A 23703-nucleotide genomic window follows, 5' to 3' on the forward strand; every position below is an offset into this window, starting at 1 on the left:
ACACGATGGGTCCCTTCCTCCTCCTCAAGCCACAGCTGGTGGGCGTCCAGGAGAGACATGAAGGCAGGAGCCAGGCCTTGGGCACCACGAGCCCAGGAATACGCTCTAAGAAAGGGGAGGCGTCATAGCGGAGGCTCCGAGGTGGAGGCAGAGCAGACGAGGGTGGGGATGAGGGAAGAGAGCTGCCACGAGAAGCCTGGGCAAAGTAACTAGGAGCCACCCGACCCAGACAGAGGAAGCACCTTGCCGAGGAACAAGGAGCTACAGCTTTACAATGAGAGGCTTTAGGACCAGTTCTTGCTCAAAAATGTTCAGACTTTTAAAATCCAGTATCAGCCTCCAGTGACTCAGAATTTGGTGCCAAGAAATCCATTGAAGAACTGCTCTCCGCTCACCCACAACACCTGGCTTGTTTTACCCATCAGCTTTAGCACACACCTTCAGGCCTTACCTCCATGCAGCTCCCACAGGTGGCATGCCTCCAAACAGATGCAGTGCAGTAACCACATTGTCCCCATCTCACACTGCAGCACTTGACTGAACCCACACAGGATTTGCTGGTACCACGAGAAGCCCCACCTTCTGAGACAGACTCCTTGGCCAGCAGGACTCCACCCTAGAGGGCAAGAGAGTGCTATTACTTGCCAAACAACAAAATAAAGAGAAGTGACCATGTCCTTCAAATTTGGGTGACCTGATGTCGATCTGCTACTTAGTTTTATCTCCATACAAAGCTCCATGTGCAATTAAATCACCCTCTCTCAGGATCCCCAAGCCAAAGCTGGATGAGTTTCCAAAGTCCTTGAAAATTTGTGTACTGGAAACATAGCAAGTACTGGACAAAAATATGAAGTACAAGAAAGGATATATTAAGATTAGAGGCAATACTACCCTACCAAAGTACATAAAAAGTAATTTTTTTCCAGAGAAAAGGTAAAAAAAAAAACAAACCACATTTATAAGAGGCTCTCAGTGAGCAAGCTTCTTCAAGAAGACATCCAGATAGCTCTGCAGCACTCCTTCATAGATTTATGACCCAAGGAAAGAAACCTTTCCTTTATCCATGCCAGACTCCAGGCCAGCAGGTTAGGTGACTTTGGTGGAGTGCTCTTCAGCAGCGCTTTGCATCCTGTGGGCTGGCAGCTGTCCTTGGATGCAGCCCCTGGAGGATGCTGACAGGATCTCTGTACCTCCTTGGTTTCTTGACTAACCACCAGGAGCAGCTTAACTTGTCTCTTCAGTCAGATTCAGCCCCCCTGAGTGTCCTGCTGACTCCAACCTGCTCAGCTGTGTTCTTAATACCTGACAAAGACCCTCTGGCACTGTGCTAGTGAGAATAGCAAGGAGGAACAGGACTTGTTGACTGCAATGCCTCTGGGTTTGTCATCACAAGCTGAGCTTGTATGGATTAGTCTGGCAGCAAATTAATTTCCACAACCCATCTCAAATGGAAAAAACAGTCTTCCTTGGACACAAAAATAGCCACACAGTTACCTTTTTTCTATCCATTCTTTATTACAGGTGTATATATAATTATTTATGTTTTATTTTAAACAAGAAAATCCTTTCATGGAAAGGAGAAACTTTTACCATTAAAATAGAGTGATTATAACACGAGTATTTTACAAATATGTACAAATATTGGCAGCTAGTTTCTAACATCAGCTGATAAATGCTTACACACTAACATCTACCAAACTATCAAACCCAAAAATATGAGATCTTCTAAATCCAAACAAAAAATAAATGTATTACTAGCAGAAACAGGTGTGTTTTGTTTTTTTTTTTTTTAATATGAATACAAAAGTTGCATAATAGATATTCACAGTGCTCATAAGATACGGATTCATTCTCAGTCTATACACAAAGTGTCTGGTCTCCCCTTCATATGCATATGTCACTTACAGTACTGGAGGGAGGTGCACAGACCACAGAGAGAAGACAGTCAGACCTGCAGAGTTTGCCTTCCCTACCAGCCATGAATAAATACAAGAACTCCTCAGGAATGTACAAGGCAGTGGATGCTCATGCAAGAGTCAGTTACGCTGTTTTCAGGCATTGGTGCATTTTGTAACCAGCAGCAGCAGGATTACAGGATTGCAGTGCTTCACCAAATCCTTTGGATGCCTGCTAACTGCAAAACCAGCACAGTGAGCTGCCTGGTGGCAATAAACACTTCTGTGATGTGGTTAGGCTGCAGCAGATAAGGATGTGATTGAGAGAAGTGTGCACATGCTGCACACACATTTTATGACCCTTTTCCAAACGACTATACCCACTGAATTTTGACCTTTTTTCCTGTTAACAACCATTCCCAGAACCACAAGTAACTTTACATCTACATGGGTGGGAGAGCAACAGGTTAGTGGGGCCCTCACTCCAGACCTCCCTCATGTTTTGCATGGACAGGCACTGCTGCAGTAAGAGCCATCCCTCCAGCTCTGTGGTAGCTGCAAGAGCAAGGCTCCTGCATTGCTGCAAGGCTGCTGCCTGCTGTACAGCCACTGGCCTCCTAGATCCTGGCCATGCCCATGCCCTGTGGCTTATGGCCAAACAGGACCCAGGTAACAGGGAGTGACTGACAGAGGGAGGCTTGGCTGGACTGTTCAAGAGCAGCCAACTAGATTTCCTTTACCCATTCAGATCCATTTAGAAGAATTTTTTTTGGATGCAGTAAACATACCTCAAGTACTTTGCAAAGGCATTTTGGCTTTGCTTGGAACAAAGGAAAAGAGGCTGCAGTGAACACACAGCTCCTAATTGTTCATTACAACAAGGAAAAACAGTGTGATCAAAGAGGGCACAGTCAATTAAGTCGTGGCTACAGTACACACAGCCTGGGTTTGGTGCTGGATTCATCTCAGAGGATGTAGAGCAGCTGGTCCCACTTCAGTGAGTGCAGATGCACTTGCATGGCCTGCCTCTACATGGCATTCACACACAAGTAGCAAGATGATGGACTTCAAGGATTTGCTATTTAATGACTTATGGGAATGCAATTTACCAGACAACTACTGAGCTTGCATGCCCACCATCAACACAGCAGCTCAAACCTTCCTTGTCATAGGCTGGCTTCCTTTCTTTTCTGAATAAGGCTATCTTCAGCTTTTGATGACCAACATTGCACAACACACACTTCCCCAGCCAGCAGAACAGTATTCCTTCCCTTCTAGTTTGCCAGAACACACCTAGATGGCTGTCCAAAGCTGGGCACAAAGCTGGGCCTTCAAGTACAAGCTTCCCAATGCTGGCAATTGATGAAGGGAGGAAACCAAACACATATTCATTTGCATGTAACAAGGTAGCAGGATGTTTTCCACACCAAATGCTTGAATGAAACAGCATAATTATGATTATTTCCCTTGTGAGAGCCAGTACAGCCAGATCCACCACTCTCAAGATCACCAAAACAAGTACCCTTGGTCTGGCACGCAAACACCCTACACCTGCACCACCATCAGCCCTGCAGCACCACACACACATATTTGCATGACCTATCCATGACTAAGTAGGACACAGTCACTGTCTGTCCTTGCAAAGTGCCTTTCTCCAATTTTACTTGCCTCCTAAGCAGAAGGGAAAAAAAAATCTAAGGAACAGATTTATTAAAAACAAATAAAAGAACAGCATTAAAGTATGAATCAATGTAAGGGGTGATCATGCCTGGACAAATTCTCCAGTCACACTCCTCTCTTCCAAAGCCTGTCAATTAATGCTCTTGCCCTCTATACTCTCAGAAGCAGCCAAGTCATTTGCTTTATCTCCTCCCTATCTCCCCAAGGATATAATGCCAGTCTGCATCACAGCAGTGGTAGACAGCTGACAGTCAGCTCCATTTGTTGCCATTAAAAAAAAAAAAAAAAAGACCACACATTGTATTTGGCTGGATGCTTACAACAAAATAACAACAACAAAAGAAGAAGAAACTCCTGGCAGAGCAGGTCTTGTTCCCAGGGCAGTGAATAAGCAACTTGTGTTCATTACAACTGAAACAGGCCAGACACTTCCATACACAGTCCTCCAAATGTGCTTAGAGTATATCCTGGCCTGACAGCTGTTGGTAATGTTGCAGCAGCACAAACTGAAGACAAACTATCTGTACACTAAAATTAAGAGACATGGACCACAACAGAAAGGCAGGAACATGACAAACTTTAAATTTCTGATTAATCCATATTGACAAAGTTTGCTTTACTAGCTCAGTGTCAGTTTTGGTCCACTGTTTTTTGGTTTTTATGTTGATTGTGTGCCTTCCAAGGGTGCAGGCCACTTCCACTTTCTGCTCAGATAGACACTACCAATGCCAGTGTTAAGTGCTACACTCCAGTTGATCTGCCCTGTAGCCAGCTCTGCAGAAGTGATGCCACTTACTGATACAGAGCTGAATAACAAAGCTGCTCACCATCTGCAAGAACCAGAGTGACATCACACGTGTTAATGAGGTATATATTGCCATGATGAGCTGTTTCCTGGTATGGAAGAGCTCCAATCTCATTACACCACAAACTCCTCTGGGAGCTGGTCCTCTCCCAGAAGATCCAAGGAGAGGCAGTTCATGGATCGCTTCCCGTAAAGGGCAGACTTGGTTTTGCAGTCCGCTGTGGAGTAGACGCAGCCGTAGACAGACAGCTTGTCCTCGAGGCTGCAGCCGAAGGTGTAGCTGTGGGACGTGTCTGAAGACAGCGTGGCACTTAGCGACGGGTGCCGGCGCTTGTACAGGCGGATGTCATCCAAACTCTGGCTGTGCTGCTCCATGCAGCTCCAGCTTTTGGGCGATCTGACCTGCCAGTTCAGCATGAATAAAAACAAAGAGCTCAGACACAGCCTAAGGATTCTGGCTAGGCATGCCAGAAGTTTCTCAGAGTTGTTCTTCCCCACTTTCAAAAGAGCCCCACCACCCTTCTGAAGGATGTTGGCTTAAACAAGGAGCTGTGAACAATTCAGAAACTACAAGTGCATTAAGCTGCCATGCTATGTTGAGATGGATCCTGATCTGTCTGCCCTGTGTCCTCAAGTGTCCAGTACAATGGATGAAACACTTGACAGATACTGACACCTGAATGACCTCACACTTCTTGGCAGACCCAAGCAGTTGTCCTCAAATGGATGAAGTGCCCTTAACAAAAAACTACCCCAAGTGCTCGAACACATTAAGTCTAATGAGCTGAAAGGAAGGTTCAGAAGGCAACCATGCAAACTAATGGGTTACAGTGTCCAGTAATTGCCACAAACAGTTTCATCTACATAGCACTGTTCCATAAAGAGTAGCAACAAATCAGCAGTAATTCCCAGAGGCACCATCTCGCTACACAAGCCTCTGTGAAGGAGTTATTGACCATTTGAGAGTATTTCCAGCTTCAACACTTGTATTTTTTTCTTGTTCTGCCTCTTTAATAATCACCTGTTAAATGCTAATATTAAGGCCAATTTCAAGAATATAATTTTGAAACCAAGACACTTCTGTTGGCACTACAAAATCTTACTCCCAGTATAATTTCACTCACTGCCATGGGAGAGGAATTAAAAAACTACCCTGAGGAAATCCTGTTCTGGCTCAGCTGTACTCCCAGAAACACAAATTTGTTGCACTGTCTGGTCAATGCTAATGAAACCCTGCAGGATTTAGTTACATGGCCTTGTAAGGAATATTTTGATAGTTTTCTAAGGAGCCACCAAGTATGTGATACAATAAAGTGGCAGCCAGGTCTTTGCAATCATATAGACACTCCTAACAGTCCTGTATAAAACAGATGTCTCATGATCATTTAACAGTGTAACATGATAACAGCAGTAACTAAAAACATTACAGCTTTAAGCAAGATGCCCACTTCCAGCCATGAGCTCTTAAGTCTTCCACTCCAATAGAGGAATAAATTCATTATGATTTGTACTCTATGGTCCTTAGCTGTATGGTCTTTAGCTTCTGTTCAAATCTCCTACAGCACTTTATGGACTATTTGGCTGATAAATGAAAATTTCTTATCATTTTTGACTGAGTCCAGAAAGAAACATGGAAAATTAAAAACCAAGTCCTAAGAAGTGACTAAAAACCTTGCTAAGAGTTTTAGAATTCTCTCAGCAGATAAGGTAATTTTGGATTAAGAGAGGGAAGAAAGGGTAGAGGTGCTTTTTTGGGATTTTTGTTTTGTTTGGTTGGGTTTTTTCAAAAACCACATCTTTACCCCAGTGAGTACAGCAATACTTTGAAAAGAAGTCTTAAAAAGCCATTTTAATGAGCTTCTTCCAAATATATCTTCTTCTCTGACGTACTTTACCATATATAGTTTCCCTTTCTCAAGTGTTTGGTGAAAAGAAAATCTTGACAACAAAGACTTCCCTACACACAGACTATAATCACACAAATGATATAACAACTAGAGCTTAAGCATCTGGTTTTGCTCTGATGTAAGCTATTTCTGGCTTTAAGATGATCAAGTTTGCAACTCACATCCAAACTGCATAGATGGTTTTTGCTCTGTATTGCACCAAAAATTTTGATGTGGTTGATCTTCCATGTCTCATCCAGAAGACTAAGGTAGATATAATAACTGGTTTGCATGATCTCCCTGCTGATTGCTCCAAACCTTTCTACACTATTCTGACCCCAAATGCTGCTCTTATCCTATTCCTGAGAGCAGTAGCTGACCAGCAGCTGGTTTTGATTACACCATGTAAAAATCAGTCAAATCCAAACTAATCCATGTGTCCTGATTTACAGCCGTCTCCATTACACTGGACCTCGGTTCAATGCCCACACACAGACCTTCCTGCTGAGCAACCTCTCCCTTACCTGGTGAAGGGATTCCACACTTTGGCCTCTCATTTTGATTAGTGTGACTTGCACCACAGACAGAGATTCCTGATTTACAGCTGGAAAGGAGAAGCATGAAGTGAAAAGCATTGCAAGTTTGAGGTTTTGTGGGCAATAGAAAAGGGAAGTTGTTCTCACAGGCCACATTCAAACAGTGACAAACAGTGTCCTCTTAAGACAAATATACATCATTAAGCCCCCTCAATGCTCCAGGAGTTTTGCTCCCAAGTACTCATTTTTGGCCCTGAAGATCAACATTTGAAAACTTTCAAGTAAACAGTTTCTTGCCAACTTGTCCCATTTTTTTACCCTTCTTGCTTTCCTATAAAGGCTGTATATATTAAGGCCAGACAGCTCCTGCATAACCCTGTTGCCTAGCATCCCCTGTATCACAAGCCACAAAACTTTACTTAAGAATTCCTGTGACCATCCCGTTATTCTGTGGTTGAGCCCCTTGGCTGTTTTGTGGCATACAAGATATTAAAGCATATTCCTTCCCTACATAAAGTTTACCTCAGTTATCTTTTTGTCATTAACTGCATATAAGCTTGGCACATTTAGAGATGGGAGACTTTGAGGAGCACAGAGGAGAGCAGCACTGTACATACAATACAAAAGGATGGCCTGTAAATTCTAGATGAGCTGCCTGCAAATCCTGTTGCAGTAGGGCAGTAAGTAGCACTGGCAGCTGTTTAGAAGGAGATTGGAATTCTTGTAGATCCCTCAGATCATGCCTGTTGCTAGAGCCTTAAAGAACAGCATTGAGCAGCAGCAGAAAGCCATCTCACCTTGGCAGCTAGCAGCATCTAGAGGCAGGGATTCAACAGATTCTCCCACAGTGGCCTCCTCTAACTGGTCTCCCTCTAAAGGCTCATCTACAGGCATTTCCTCTGGCTCATCTACTGCCAGCTCAAGCTCTAGGAGGAAGAGAGCAGCAGGAGAATGGTTAGCATTACACTTGTGCTCCAAGCTGCTGTACAGTCTCTTACTCCCTGCTCTCCTGCAGGAGAAGACAAAAGTTGGCTTAGAAGTTGCTCCACACGTCCAAATTCTTTACCATCATCCTGCGCGTCATCCTCAGCCCGCCCTTTGCTGCCACTGTCAATGCCAGAGCTCCCGTAGCTGATGGTTGAGCTGCAGGATTGCTCTTTCCTGTGCACGCGGTCAATGCCGAAGGGCTCATCCACCGACATCTCCACGGACACGCGGTGCCGGGAGTCAGCCTCGATGCCCGAGGTGTGGGAGCTGCCGTGGCTCCCGGTGGACTGGCGCGACAGGCGGTTATCCCTGCGGCTGCCCCCGCTGCTCCCGCTGCCACGGGAGTTCTTGTCACATGGGTCCAGATCCATGTCCAGAGTGTCACTGATGTAGGACTCCCGGTAGCGCTTCTTCTCTGAGGGAGAAACCAGCGAGAACTTTAAGAAAGGGTAACAAAATATATTCAGGAAGTTCTGTTGGCATCAGCCAACAGCTAAGAAACAACCGCTGCAGCTACTGAACAAATACAGGGACAGCTTTGTATTTTGTTTGCTCAACAGATGGATGCTCAGGTGGTTGTAAAAGAATTACTCATACTCGCAGTAAACCCAGGATCTCCTAAATTAGAACAGGCAGGTAGAGGCAGTTATGATACAGAAAACAGTAGGTTTCAGAGTGAAGGTCAATAACAATAAAGCAAAACAAAAGCAAACAAAAAAAGGGAATTACTTAGTGAAATTTGGTGCTCAATCTTTAAATCCGATGCGCTGATTGGTTCTTGAAATACCCACCACTACGTGAAGTCAGCTAAGAACAAGATTTCTGTGGCTGGTATTTAGTAATGATTTATTATTGCTCCCATGGCATGTATGTGCTAAGGGTGGTTGAGAAATCTATGTGACACTAACAGACACAAAACAACCAAGGGCTTTTTGCCCACAGGCACTTGATCAGTCAGCCTTTCTACAAGTGACTGGCACGTGCCACTGGTTGCATCCACACTGCTCAAGGCCACTGCTGTAACCCCACTGAAGGGAAAGACAGAAACCACTTGAGAGGAGATATCCCTCTACTGCTCTCACACAAACATTCTTCCTGATCACAGTCAACAATGTGGGAGCCACAATTACTTCTTAGGAATGGACTTGAAAGGTACCTAACACCTCTGCTTCTATCACTGGCTCCCCAATAAGGCAGAAACACCATTAATTAGATGAGAGTAGGCACCATGAAACAACAGAAGAGACTAACACACTGTACTCTTCCTCTTACTAAACTCACTAGGGTGTTACTAACATACCTTCAGCCTCCTCCAGTTTTTGGATCTGCTTCAAAACTGGCTGAATATTCAGAAAGAGCCGGTGGCTGTTGCTGAGTAGCTGCAGTAAATGGCGTGACCTGAAGGGGCAACCCGTGTAGTAAACCAGTTTCCGTGCAGAGGGCAAACCATCTGGCTGGATTTCAAATTTTTTCCCCTGCACAAAGAGGAGAGATGCCAAAGAGATGAGCAGGAGCACGTTTTCAGCCACACAGCTACCAGAGATACCAGCTACCAGGTCTCGTGCGTGCAAGTGACAGGACGTGACGCAGCAGCACAGGCAGGCCGACAGTTTTGCCACATCCAGGCTGGCAGCCACTGGCAGATGGCCTCCATTCCCTCATACTCACCAGGAAGGCCAGCTTCCCAATGTGTGACCAGGGAAAGTCGTAGAGGAGCTGGCGAACGTGATTCACCTCCTGCAACACATCAAACCCACAGTGACACAGGGACTGGCAGGAACAGGGTGGAATCAGCGATGTGCAAAGAATTTGCAAACAACCAAGAATTTGAGATATGTGGAGCCTGGGGTTTGCAGGGGAGGCAGAGGAGCCACGGTGAGGGGGGAGGACAGGGAACTGGGCAGAGTTAATGCTACACCAGAAGGCTTTCACAGCAGTCTGTTACCTGATAGATGTGCATTCCTCTCAGGGTCAGGCCCAGGATAACTGTCGGTCGATCCTCCTTCTTATCCTAAAAGAACAGAAGAGTCAAAGGTTAATCTACAAAGACCACGCTCTTGTTCTGGCACCTACTGCAGGAGAGGTAGCAGGACTCCTCATCACACAGATGCCATCAGCTCATTTGGTTTTTATTATGTTTGTAAAGTGCACCTTGCCTTGTTGACCCCTGAAATACCTACACCTAAAATCCCTTCATGCTGGGAGCTCAGGCATTTCACCAGCATATGTCCTAGCTGTCCTGGACAGGGAATCCTGTAGCTTTAGTGATTTGAGAATATGGACAATTACTGTTCTCAGAAGTACCTTGTAACTTCTCTTATAACCACGTGCTGTCTCTGCTGTCCCCATGAACATGCACCACTCTTGCTCTCCAGGTGACAGAGAGCCCAGAACAGAAGGGGAACCCATTTCCCTCTCCTTGCCACAGCACTGCTGTTCCCATCCAGGGATTTGCTAGATCTTAGGTAACGTTTGGCTGGAGGGGAGCTAATCGATGCCCAATTATTAGGACTTTCATTCTAACATTCTATCCTGGTGTTGGGAGTAGGTGGTTTTACATGAGTTTTATTACCTGGGTTGAAATACTGTCTTTTAACTCCTGCTGCATCTTGGTATGACATACTTGGTCTCTATTCATATTTTTTTGCTTGAAGACCAAAAACATCATAAGCTAGTTCTTTCAGCCTCTCCTAACACAACAGAGTTAGGGAGTGGAATGCATGCTTTTTTTTTTTTATTACGAAGAAAAGGAGAAAGAAAATTTGGAGGTAAAAATGTATGGGCTCACAAAGCTCAAACTTTATGTCACAACTCATCTTTATTCATGTCTCTCCTCATCTGGCTTACAAGATACAAGCCTTATGCCATCACATTACCCCACCCTTTATCCCTGGTACCATCCCTGTCTTCAGCTCAAAGTAAGAAATATTAAGAAATAATAAGAAATATTTTCTGCCTCCTAAGGACAAAGAGCTTCGTAAATCAGTATTGGTCTGAATGAGAGATAGGGGGTGTGTTGTGTTTTCCTTAGCTCCCAACCTCAGTAGAAGCCACCTTAAGATGAAAGTGACTGCTTTTGAAATCTCAGGGCAACCAACCCACCAACACCTCTGCACTTGGCTCAGGCAATCGGTGACCCAAGCATCACCTAAGGAGGAGCATCTCTCACCACAAAATGAGGTAACTGTGTCACACAGCAGGAATAAGACTCTATTAAGAATCAAATGACACATGGAAGAGTACATGGTGCCTAAATTCCAAGTCAACAAGGAATTTAAATATTAAGAGCAAGCAATTTCACAGTCTTGATGCTTTTGGATATAAAATGTATCATGTCCTGCCTGCTGGACTTCTTATGGCATTCAAGTGTAACTAACTCTCTCATGACTGCATCACTAACAGCACTAACAGCATTAAGAATAAAAAAACAGAGAACAGAAGAAAGGTAGGCAAGCATCTTTGGTTTGCAAACAACTTAGCCTGGACTACTGATCAAAACTTATTTTCTCTAGAAAATGCATGTTTCTTCAGTAACTAGAGCTGTTAGATACGTTCAGAGGACATGTATACTTCTCAGATATAATTGCCACTGAGCACAAAAACCCAAAAAGTTTAATTATGAGTCTGACAGAGGAGTGTATCTCCATTTGGAAAAAAAACCCAAGCCATTCCTAATTGCATAGGCAGGTTTCACTCACCTAAGTGGAACAGAAAACTTCTCATTTCTAGATCTAAGCACTCAGCATGTGAAAATGAAGCATCTTCTGTTTAAGCAGGTTTGGGTAAAGAGTCTAACAAGCAACAGTGTAGGAATCCAAAACTGCCAAGAAAAGCATATAGCTGAAAAAACACCAAACGCTCTGGCAGGGTTGGAGAATGAATGGGATACGAAAGTTAGAATGACTCAGTGTCACCTTCAGTTGTTACACGACATTTGTGTGAAAGCTGGCTGACCTCTTGTCATAATTTCAATGAACTACAATGGGGAAAAAAGCAGCTTCATTGATTTCCCTGGTGCAATTCTACTGACAGGCAGGAACAAATATGAAGTTTTGCCATTCCTGTGGCCAGTTTCTTGGCTGAGGAACACAACTAAATTCCAGCTACATCTGTACATTGGTGACGGATTTGTTTGTGGGGACAGCCCTCATTTGGCTGAGCATTTTAGATTTGTTTGGCCTCTCTGAATCAGAGGCAACTGTCCCTCAAACAAACAGAAGGAGAAAAATGCCATGGTGCACTCAATTAATGATGGGAGAAAAGTTCAAAATAAGAAGCTCTTTGTTTAACCTTCTGCAGCCTGTAGAAGTGGACGGGCACATCTTCCAGCAGGCAGGACTCCTTAATGAACTTCAGCACCGCTTCCTTAGCGCTCAGCCCTTGCTGTTCCCGGTGCATCTCTGGGGCATGTCTCAAGATGTAGTCGCTCCCCCTCTTTGCAATTATCTAAACCGCAAAGAAAACAAACAGGTCAGCAACTCTTCAGCAATCCCCATGAGAGGCAGCTGTGATCAACAGCAAAGCAGTGGCTGGAGGTGGAGGAGGTTCATATATTCCCTCAAGATGTTGGTCTGTGTTTGCCTCTGCCTCCCTGAAGGATAAGCATTTAAAGCAGCCCAGATGACACTGATGTCTCCAAACAGATCCTAGTGGCAAAACTGTAACAGACTAAGACTACAGAGGTCTTGTCAGCTCTTTTCACTTTTAAGTATTGGAATTAGTTTTCCTAACTCTTGGCATCCATAAATGTTTATGGGCAGATAACAAATACGCCTCTGCATGCCAGCACAATCAGCAGCAACATCTCTGAAGAGGCAGAAATACTAGGTTTTCCTTTTAAGAGCAGAAACTACACATTAGGCTTACTTAGCATTTCCATTCTCAAAGGGTGGATAACACTATCTCAAGGTATTTTTTATCTATTAGGAGTGGCTGGCAGGCACGTGGCTTCACTAAGCAGTAGGAAAAACCTGCCCTGGGCCTTTTGCTCCTGCCCTGCAAGTGCCCAGTTCCCACATTTACCCACATGCCCTCTCCATACAAGGCTACTGGGCAGCTCAGCCCTCTCCCATACTCAGCTGGTTCCTTTCAGGCTGTGAGTGGCAGTGACAGGTAAGAGGGATGATTGGCTGAATTCACTTCCCAACATCCCCCATCACCAGGAGCATTTAAAACTAGATTGCACCAGGTACCTGAGAACATCCTGCCAGAAACAACCTGTCCTAGCTCAAACCAACCAGACCCCATCACCACCCAGTTCCCACTTACATTTAATATTAAAGCCCTTGCTTACTCTGTTTGCTAACACCTCTGCATGCCCTGCCAGATTGGTTGCCCTCCCACGAGGAAGGCTGCCCTTGGTGGAGGACAATATTGATGCCATCAGCTGTGCAGTGTCAGCAGAAAGAGATGTGCCAGCTCCACAGTTCAAAGCTGGGTGGGTCAGCCCAGGGCAGCAGTGCCTCTCCTCATTGGCACGAGACTTGGGCAGCCCTTGGCCAAATGATATGAAGCACGTGTTGAAGGAAGTGATTGTGTTGGAGGAGGAGATTACTCACTATCTCCCCAGGGGCAGGGAGAGAAGCGTCCCCATGCCTGCCAGATTTTGCTGTTTGTAATGATGTAATAAATCACCCACATACTTGCTTGGGGTTGTGGCTCAGTGCAGGTGAGCAACAGTCTGTGATAAGCCCTTTAGCTGCCTCAGAAACAGCACAGAAGAGCCACCATTTCCAGCCCTTTGTTAGCTACCTCCTGACAGGCACCCAGTAACAAGGAATGGCATGGGATGAGGGCCTGTTGTCTGGGAGAAAGGCACAATGCTGCACAGTAAGGCAGGCAGGCTAGGATTTGTGCATAAAAGAGACTATCAGTCAAGACAAGTCCTGTCACTGATCTGAACCTTCTCCCCAAAGCAGAGGACAGTGCCATCTTACAGGGGAGATGCAACTTGCCTGGGACAAGCAGCCAACTAACAAAGTCTTAGCTAATTTGCCTTCATTTGACAATTAAATCAATTCTTGGTTGAAAGTCCTGAAGGGCACAAGTCACATGCTTATAAACAAACATGCAAACGCTTTCTCTTTCCTCTTACTGCACTTGAGGCAGAGATTAATGACAAAGCAAGCACCAGAGGCACTGCACAGCAGTATTACCCCCGTAGGTTTGGATCTATCCATCCCTGAGGCAAGCATTACAGAGAGGAGAACAAAGGGAATTAGACTTGGCTTTGCAGCCCTGAGGTTTTCTGGAGAGCTTGGGTTGTGGAGATCTTGCTGATGTACCTCTGGAAACACACAACCCTTTAAGCCATAGAAGAATTAAACAAGGACATCTGCACTGTCAGAGTTATTCATGTGACACCAACACATGCCATCACCAAAGAAGGATGTATCCCAGCAACATGCATCTACATCGAGTGGAAAGACAAGACATATTCCCTGAGGGACCTTCAGGGTGATACTCTACCCATCTGCCTGATCATTGCAGCAGGAGAGGGGGAAGTTGCATGGCTGCAGGTAGGTACCACCTTGGCATAGCTCCTGCTGCAGGCATGACCTGTTGACAGAAAGGTTCCCCCCCAAACTTACCCATTGTGGGAAATAAGCCTGAGGTTCAAAATATTTGCCAGCGTGGACCTTCTCTCTGTAGTTGCCCAAGTCTGCCTGTAAGCTGTAGGCAGCCAGCAAGAAGTAGATTTCTTCTTTGTGGTTGCAATGAGACATAAGCACTTGCTCTTTGAGATGGCAGTAGTAGAGCTGCCGTGCCACCTTATCGCTGCAAGACAAGGGCAAATTTACTTCAAGAACAAAGTTCAGATAAGGACCCTCAAAAACATCATCCTGCTGAGAAGAGGTATTAAATTTTGACATGCCTGATGTGTGCCAATGCCACCCTGATACAGTTGTGTGTATAAGGAGCACCAAACCAAGATCAAGGTCTTCTCCCACTAAGTGTTGTACAAACACAAGAAATGGTAGCTTCTACCTTGAGGAGCATGAGATCTAAGAAGTTAGGGCAGAAGGTAGATGAAAGAAAAATCACATCACACCTGTTTTGGAGACTGACTACAATCAAGCACTTCTGTTTCCCTGGAAAGCCTGTAGCAGCCAGGACAGTCAACTCCCTTGGACTCCCAGTCCTGTTTCTTGCACACCTGTCCTCCTTTTCCCTCTAAACTTGGCGCTGCTTTTTGTTTCACCTTGCCTTAGGCTCATGATAGTTCTTAACAGCTAATTCCCTGCAAGGTAGATCAAAAGACATGGGAGCCCTGGGCTTGTTTTTGTCTTCTTCCTCAAGCTGCTAAACAGGGTTTGTCTGATAAGGAATTACTATGGCATAGCCTTGATAACCCACACACCCCCTGCCCTCAGAGATCATGGGAAGCAGGCTGCTGACATGTGCATGTAGATGAGGTGCTGGACACTACAGTCTGCTTGTAAAAGTGTGCAAGTATAGTTTGAAGGGGCCAGATAACTACCTCTGCATGGCTCTACAAACCTCTCCAATTAAACTACTAGTGCAAGAGAAATATGCCTGTGATGGTGTAGGATATGTAACTTGGGAGTGGCAGAATGGTATGTAATCTCTCTCTGTACAAAAAAGGCAAAATGAAACAAAAAACACTTATCAGCCAGACAGACTCCATAAGAAAGAGTCCCCTGTATCCAAAAGTGAAAGACTATGGAGAGAGAAAACATAGAAAACCACAAACTTTGCTCAAGACAAGAACGAATGCCAAAAATTTGGTAAAGATTGTAATCCACCTAAATGATCCCAGCTCCTGGCTTCCCCCAGGGACAGAGCCACACCAGAAGCATTGATGTAAATTAACTCTGTCAGTTGTTAATTTTTAACTACCTCATCCTTTGTTCTGTACCATGGGTGAGGGTGGTGCTGTTTTGAGTGCAGCCCACATTCCATGTGAATGGACTACAAATGAAAAAGTCTAACGTATGAAGTAATTTGTTTTGTCCATGTATGAAAGTCCATTTCCAGGATTAGACTGCACAGAGCATTGCTCAAATACAAAAAATAGATCCAAAGCATGTGCTTTGGAGTATAAATAACTATTTTTGGTATATGCATCCAGTGCCTTTCATACAACCAAAAGACATGAGCAAAAGAGTGTTTTGCTAATGTCATCATTCAACCTGCATTTTCAACACAGATGGAAAAGCAGTCACAATTTTCCTAGGGATATGGAGTATGATTCAGGCAGAAAACATTCATAGCTGAGTGAGGACATCTGTGAAAGTCTTAAAAAAAATCCAAGCTGATTTTTAAAGCTTATTTCAATGAGTTCACAGAGATGAGCTTAACAAAGAAACATTCTTTTTCTTTCATTTTAAGAACACACTGAATAATTCAAAACACAGTCATTACCACAGAAGAGAACTTACCCTATTACTCTTCCATTTTCTACATAGTATTGTACTCTGAAGAATGCAACAAATGGAGGGCTGAATTTCTCTGTCCCCTAGAGCAAAGACAGAAGACGAGTTAAATTATGATCAGCATCCAAAATTCCTGTTACCCTATCTGGTAATGTTCTCTCCTCTGAAATTTACTTCCCATACTGCTTTTCATTTTCTACTCTTAGCTCTTGGCAAGTTTTAGGAGGGAGTCTGACTGTCTTGGAGGCTCATGACAATGAGGCATCACAAAACAATCAGACAGGTTGAATGACAAAATCTCCTAGGAAGAGCAGAAGATTTTTGGATAGGAGGGATGTGCTGGTGTAAGAGTCCCAGAGTAGCCTGGGGACACCCAGGCTGGCCCAGAATTACCTAGCTCAGCACCTGGCAGCACCACAAACACATTCGTGCTGAACGCAGCAAGTTTAACCCAGCCTCCCTCACAGCGCCAGGCAAGGCAGCAGCGCAGTGTGCCACCCTGGCATGGCCATTGCATTTCCAGGGCACTCCTAGGAGCAACCATCCATCCCTGCACCACACCACATCACCCAGCACGGACAGACACACTGCCATGTTCAGCACTCACTGCCTGGGGCTCAGGAGCACCAGCCTGGTATCAGCTCCATGCCTTTTGTTTGGCAGGGCTACTGGTTAGTTATTCACACGTTCCTGCGGCCATAGAGCAAAAGGCAGTGGTGGTGTCTGCTTCATACTGAGGAGTGCTGCTAGAAGAAAGCCAGCATGAGGCCTGTTGTTTTAGCTACAGCCTATCCTTCCGACTTACAGGCTTGTTTGAACGGAACAAAAAAGAAAAAAAGGGAAAAAGAATAAAGGAACATCTTACTAACTCACTCTGTCATCTTTCCTACTTTGTCACTTTCATGTTCACACAGGTAACTTTGCTCCCACAGGCAATTCCAAGGCTTTGCTGGTCAGATCCATCTCACTGGGACAAGGTCCACGCCCTCCACATCTGAGGCAGACAGCTTCTCGACCATGCAAACATCTCCATTTCATTTCTGGAAGTTGTTCATAGCCACCCTATTTTATCAGCTGGACTGGGCTTTCCGCCTGAAACCTCTTCATAGAAAGTAACCTTGTCAACTAACCCAGTCCAAAAGGCTAACTCATCTCAGACTGTAGTACTGCCAGTAGCAACTCATTGAGTCTTTTGTGATTCACATCACACCAGAGGTTCAACACTTATCCTGACCAGGAAAGTGTAGCAAGAATCCAATCATAGAGAGACCTCAAAGCATAGCCCATCCCAAGGTGACCAGAAACACATGCTTTGGGGAGCTCTCACTGGCTGGACAGACAGCCCCTTCACATGACTCTGGCTGTTTCTGAAGTAACTCTTGTTTGGGAAAAGCAGAGCACATGCCTGGGGATAAGAGATATGTCCAAACCTCACTAGTTATCTACAAACTTAGCAGCAGAAATGGCAAGTGTGCCTATTCTGCACAAGAAAATGCTTAGGCAAGGTGGAAAAAAGTAATTGACAACTTTTACAACGACCCAATTAAGATATCTGAAGCAATTGCATGCTATACTTTGTTCTAGACTATGGCTCCTCTATTAATGGCACACACAAACAGGCATTATCATGTCTGAATGAACAGTATTAAACAATTACGTAAGCTTGTCTTTATTTCATGTAGTTTTTCCCTCCCTTATCAGGGCTAGCTAGCCTTAAGAACTAGGACTTGTCTCAAACAAAATATCCTTCCTCTCCCTCCAGTGTCCTTTTGTACGTGCTCTGGGAAGAGTCACAGCTCCAGTCATTTCCCAGGTACCAGATTCAAGTCACAAAAGGTTATTTTAGGCTGTTTTGCTTAAGGATAAAAATGAGGTCTCCAGGCTAAATTCAAATGGAAAACTGTCCAACTTACTTTCTCCACTTCTGCAGCAGCCAAGCAGCAACCATGTGGTTACTATGGCTCAGCTAAAGGTGCATAAGGGGCTGGTTTAACTAATTGTGCAACTATGCAAAAGTCACTGCATCCTGCTAATGAAAAGTATTCTGCAGACCATCTTCAAAAGATGCTTTATGGACCTTAGTTTAAGAGTTTTCATTTCACTGTGCAATCCAATAAAAAAGCAGCAGCTTCCAAAGTTAAACACCTCTCTTACTTTGGTGGTCTCTTTCTTCCATTCCTTTGAAAAGTATTTGCTAAGCTTCTGCTCCAGGTCTATAAAAACATATTCATTATCTGAAAGATAAGAAAAAAGGAATTCAACATAAAATAATTGGAAATGTTTAGTCACTAAACATTTAGGTCACTCTACAAGTTATTTCCAAGCAATACATTTGCTGACCAGGAAATAGGGCAGGGGAGGAGGAAAAAAACCAGTACTCTTAAGTACATGTGCAATTCCAGACAGCACGGAAGGAAGGTCATTCGCTCCTTCAAGAGATCCTGAGCTAAATGTTCCCAAACATCTTAGCCAGAAATGCAGAATTCCTGCTTTATAATCAAGAAGCCATTTCCAAAAAAGAGAAACATCATCTTACCCAGCTAATTGTACTGGCAGCTTACCAGAGGCAGTTTTTTATTATTATTAAACAAGCAAGCCCTACCCAAGCTTGTATTCTGCCATCATGTAGCACCATGGTACAACATGGCAAAAGTAAGTAAAGAGAGCTGGGTACTTAACAGTACCCAATATCTTCTGCATGTGAAGGGGATCCTCTGAAAGGGTGAGAAACAAGAGGACCAAACACAAACGCCTTTCTCAGAAGGTCTGGTGTGTCCTGCTCCCACCCAACTTCTTTCATATAGAGAAAGGATGAATGAAAGGAAGGGAAACCTGGCCTGCCTCAAAACACTAAAGGACCAGGACTTGCTCTCCACCCTAGTGAGAGTGAACAAGACACAGCCTGAATGGCACATCATCTTGAAAGAGGTTTGTGCTGCTTTCAAAGCTGATGTTTCATAACACTGCTTACCAATTATCAAATACAAACAACTCAGCCAGTGAAAGATTTTTTTCCTGAGTCTTCAAGTCTCTTAAGAAAAAAATAAAAGACAAGACCTGACAGGTGTTTCAGGCTTCAGTAGCAATGCCAGCTGAGCACATTCACCTGACCAGTCTCTCTACACTTTGATCTTGCTTAGGACAATGTTTTGACAGGTGACACAAGTGCCAAGATGAAGAGCTTGCTCCTTAAACATGAAAGGAGCAGGAGTAAAAAGGAGAGGAAAAAAAAAGGAAAAAAGAACCCTTCACAAAACAAACTCCTGCCCCTTAAGACCAGCCCAGACTTCCAAATGAGAGCCTGCACTCATGTCTGTATTATGGCAGAAGCAGGCCTGGCGTGGTCAGTGTTACAGTAGGCATTGAAGGGGGCTCTAAGCTACCTCACACCCCTTCCAAAGCATTGCAGATCCTTACAGGGGCAGATACAAATACTTTCTTTGCTAGCTTTCAAAAAACAAGCAAGCAAAACAACCTCCTATCGCCATCTCCTTCAGCTCCCACCTCAAGAAACCACATCTGGTGCTATCCAGAACTGGCCCACACATCACCCTACTAGGAAACCTCCTGTAAAACAGCACTAACACTGGATACAAAAAGTACAATGCCCAAAAAGTCGTGTTTCTGTCTCCATGCTCTTTCCTGCATTGTAGTACTTGCAGCTGTACTTTTAATATACCTACACTTCTGTTTATCACATTACTTGACATATCACATACAGAAACAAACCAATATTTAACTGCACCATTGAAGTGGCTGTATAGAATTTCTGAAAGTGTCTGTGGTGGCCAATTTAAGTGCTGTAGCACACAGGATGATATGGAAGTTATTTCTGCTGTTTTGACAAGGAGAGGAAGTTTTTATCATCACAGAGATTGCATCTTGTACCTGCCTCTTCACTTCTGTCTAAGATAGGGTGGCTGGGGGCTACACTGGCCCCAGCCCTTCCTTCTCTAGGTCCATTAAGATCAGATAACACTGCCTGGAAGAGGCTGATAGAAGTCCTAGTCAGTGAGTGAGAGAAGGGTTTGCTCACGTTAGGCTTGTCTCTGTCCCTAATCAGCTGCCAAGCTGGTAAGCATCACTCCATAAAGCTTTTATTAAAAAGTAAGTAAAAGCTCATTTAGGGAATCAATGCACAGCAAGTGACTGGAGTGGGATAACATGAGCACACCACCCAGTCCCTCCCTGGGCTTTGGCAGTCCTGCAGCAGGGCCTGCCCTCCACTATGGGCTCCCCACATGCCATGGGGCTGGTCCTGATGGCACAGCAATGATGGGTAAAGCCTGTATCAGCTCTGCCAGCACTGTGTTTTTCAGCTGACACCTTGTTAAGTGGCTATAACAAGTTGAAGGGTCAGTTTTCCTTTCTACTTCAACAATGATCCCATGCCCAGAGGCATTTAGAGAAACACATTAATTATTCCTCAAAGAAGAGGGGAAATTTCAATAGCAAGCACAGTGACATACCCCAAAGCATCCCATCACCCCTGAATAGTACATCAGAAAGGGAAAAGTGTGACAGAACAGTTACACCACAGTTACACCACAGTAAAGCAATTTGTCACCCACACCCCAGAGCCCCTCTTTATCTGTCATGTTAATTAGGTTAGAGATGATTTTGTGAGGGCACAGATGTCACACCTGAGGATTCCAGGTTATTATCAGGCCTACTGGGAGATACACATAAACCACAAGAATAAGCCAGGCTACAGGAGGACACCCCAATGTACATCTCTTCTTGGGGTCCTCCAGCTCAGCATCCTCCCTCTCGTGCAAGAATGCAGCACTGCATTCCTGCCTTAATGAAGTTAATATGGCTGGAATGTCAACCTGCAATGTAAGCCTCCATCCACAAAAACAAAGAGGTATTTCCCTGCACAGCCCTACTTCTTTGTGGATGGCTTTGTTTTATTTTTCCTCACACTGGATTAGTGATAAAACCCTAAGAGATCTTTTGCCAGATGCTATTTGAAAATAAGCATCTCTAACAGATATGAGGGCACCAAACTGCAGCATCTCTGAGCAGTGCTGTAAAGGACAATATAGAAATGCACAGATGGCCCCCTTTCCAGGGAAGAGTAAATTTGATCTGTGGATCCAAACAGGGCTGGATACTCAGCAGGTACAAACTGTCATTGCTACACTGGTCTCACTTGAAGGACAAGTGAAAGGTAATAGGAAGCTGACTGAGAAGCATGCTCACATAAAAATACACTCTCATCCACCTGCAGCTACTGACTCAGTTCATGAATCTCATCTCAGCACTGCAAGTGATCTTACAAATGCATCTGCTTCTCTTGAAAGGTTCCCCTATGCACATATATACAGATACCAGACCTGGCACAACCCACCAGTGCACTGCACTGCAATCCCAAGAAATGCATCTGGACAGCTAGCTCCTTTGCAGTAAAGAAATTTACACACTTCTCCCAATTTCACCTTTAAGAATTCTCAAATGAGATTGAAAGTTCATGCTGTAAAAATCACATCTCAAAATAAGCAGTTACCAGAAATGTAAAACACTTCTACTCTGCAAAATTAGCTGAGCACATTTTATGTATTTAAAAAAAACATAGGACACACATTGTTGCAAAAAAAATAATGTGTCAGGTCCCCAGTTAGAAAAAATTGACACAGTTCCAGTGAGTGATGCAGACTTACAATAGGCATTATTTACACTGCAGGAAAAATGGGAATGGAAAATTAAAGCTGTAATACAGGGTCAAATCATTTCGAATCATTGTTAACCTAAAGGCCATTATTTTGCATTAACCAGTTCCTCCTCATCTCAATTTTATGAAAAGTAAGTTCTCTGCATAAAAGCTAAATAATGGTGATGCCAAAAACCTGTTCTCCTCCTGTGCCCAGTGTGGGCTAGGAGCACTAACAAATTCCACAAAGGTGTGCTACCAAGAGTCGGTGCTTAGCCCCACAGGCAGCCAGGAAGATCCCATTAACAAATTTGGCTGAGTCATGTATATTTTAGCAATGCAACTAGACAGTCCAGAAGAATAGGATTCAAACAATATATGAATTAGTGTGAAGCCAAATTTCCACATAGCAAGCATTTTCTGCATAAAAGACAAGGAAAAAAATTATCCATGGCTATTGCGCTTAACTTTTCCCAGATGCTTGAAGAAGCTTTGTGGCAACACCACTATGTCCCCTGAGGTGCAACAGGAAAGAGAGCAGGAGCAGAACAGAGGGATGCTAGGGTTAGGGGAGAGCCGAAGCTTAAAAAAACCAAAAAACAACAAAAACCCACACTAAAATATACCTCACAACACATGCTGTAGCCCTCACATAACCTGAACACCAGCCTGGATTTTTTTGTTTGATTACTGAAGAAGAGCTGGCTACACAACCCCTTTTGCATGTGGATCTCCCCAAGCTTCCAAGCATTAGTGATTTGGGAAAATCACTACCCACATGGCACCTGCTCCCACCACCTCTGCAGAGCTTCTCAATGCTCCTGGTGTTACCTTTCCAGCCAATAGAAAGAGATGTTGTTCACTTTCTGATCAGTTTACTAAAGGGTCTAAAAGAATGTGGTTCAGGAAAACCTTGTGTTTTTAGCTTTAGCTGGAATGTACATGTATCCCAATGACGGGAAGAATCACAACCCAGGCTGGGAGTAAAGCAAGGGAGGTCCTGGCTGAGGTCACTACCTGGGATGGACACAAGGCTATGGAGGGTAGTATGAAAGGAGACAATATCAAGAAGCCTGAGATCTTGTGCTGTTAGGAACTGTCGAGATCTGAACACTGAGATAAAGGTTCAGTCATTCCTGGTAATGGATAGGTACTGCCAGAATTTTACATTGGCATCTTACATTTAGCAGCAAGGCATCCCCAGGCAGAGATCTCCGGACTTCAGCAGTGTCACAGGGGATTCTTCTGCACAAGAAAAGCTGCAGAGCCATTTCCAGCACTGTTCATCCAGGGGCGAACAAACCCTTAGCAATTCTCAAGCAGGAGAGCACTTGGCTGGATGTTGTACTGATACCAAAGGAGAAACAACTGGCAGCAGGTACAGGCAAAAAATTGCCTTCATAGGAAGAGACCATGTAGGTCCTTTCAAGGAGTACTTTATACTCTCTGGACATCTGAACCCCTGCAACTCCCTCTAGGTGGTATATTTCTGTACGTGTGTTTCTTATATTGCATTTAACTCGTCTGAGGTACCAAAGTAAGTGCAATAGAGCTGTACCTCAGGTTAGAAATTCCTAACGAAGATTCAATTATGTAAGCAAATTTAAGAGAGGACAGGCAAGAAGCATGGATAATGAGGAAGGACTGTGTAGTGAGCAAGGTATGTAGAAATCAGCATAAGGTATTTCAGAGAACTTTTGTTATTTGTCTCCTAAGAGACCCTTTGTTATAAGACACACTCATGTAGTACAAAGATAACCTGTTAGCATATTCTGTCCATGAACTTCAGTACTGGCGGATGCAGAAGAGTTAACTGGAGGCAGAGTGGTTTTGGCAGAGTTAATCACTGAGCTCCTTGGTAAGCA

The 23703-nt window shown here is 44.2% G+C and overlaps 1 protein-coding gene across 3 annotated transcripts in view; it reads right to left on the bottom strand.

The window, feature by feature from the left end:
• Positions 1 to 1490: 1490 nt before the first annotated feature.
• The window catches only part of FRMD1 (FERM domain containing 1), a 41050-nt gene continuing 18837 nt past the window's right edge, over positions 1491 to 23703 (bottom strand). For 2 of the 3 annotated variants that reach the window (XM_059469218.1, XM_059469219.1), the window contains exons 4-14: positions 18340 to 18419; positions 16192 to 16268; positions 14380 to 14566; positions 12080 to 12235; positions 9735 to 9800; positions 9458 to 9526; positions 9090 to 9264; positions 7869 to 8204; positions 7600 to 7728; positions 6791 to 6870; positions 1491 to 4782 (exon numbers count right to left, since the gene is read on the bottom strand). In XM_059469218.1, the coding sequence (XP_059325201.1) occupies positions 4495 to 4782; positions 6791 to 6870; positions 7600 to 7728; positions 7869 to 8204; positions 9090 to 9264; positions 9458 to 9526; positions 9735 to 9800; positions 12080 to 12235; positions 14380 to 14566; positions 16192 to 16268; positions 18340 to 18419 (1643 nt within the window). In that variant the 3' untranslated portion in view covers positions 1491 to 4494. The remainder of the gene's footprint in view (positions 4783 to 6790; positions 6871 to 7599; positions 7729 to 7868; positions 8205 to 9089; positions 9265 to 9457; positions 9527 to 9734; positions 9801 to 12079; positions 12236 to 14379; positions 14567 to 16191; positions 16269 to 18339; positions 18420 to 23703) is intronic. The other variant, XM_059469220.1, reaches the window with a different exon arrangement.

This window comes from Ammospiza nelsoni, chromosome 3 (genome assembly GCF_027579445.1).
Source record: "Ammospiza nelsoni isolate bAmmNel1 chromosome 3, bAmmNel1.pri, whole genome shotgun sequence".
NCBI lineage: Eukaryota > Metazoa > Chordata > Aves > Passeriformes > Passerellidae > Ammospiza > Ammospiza nelsoni.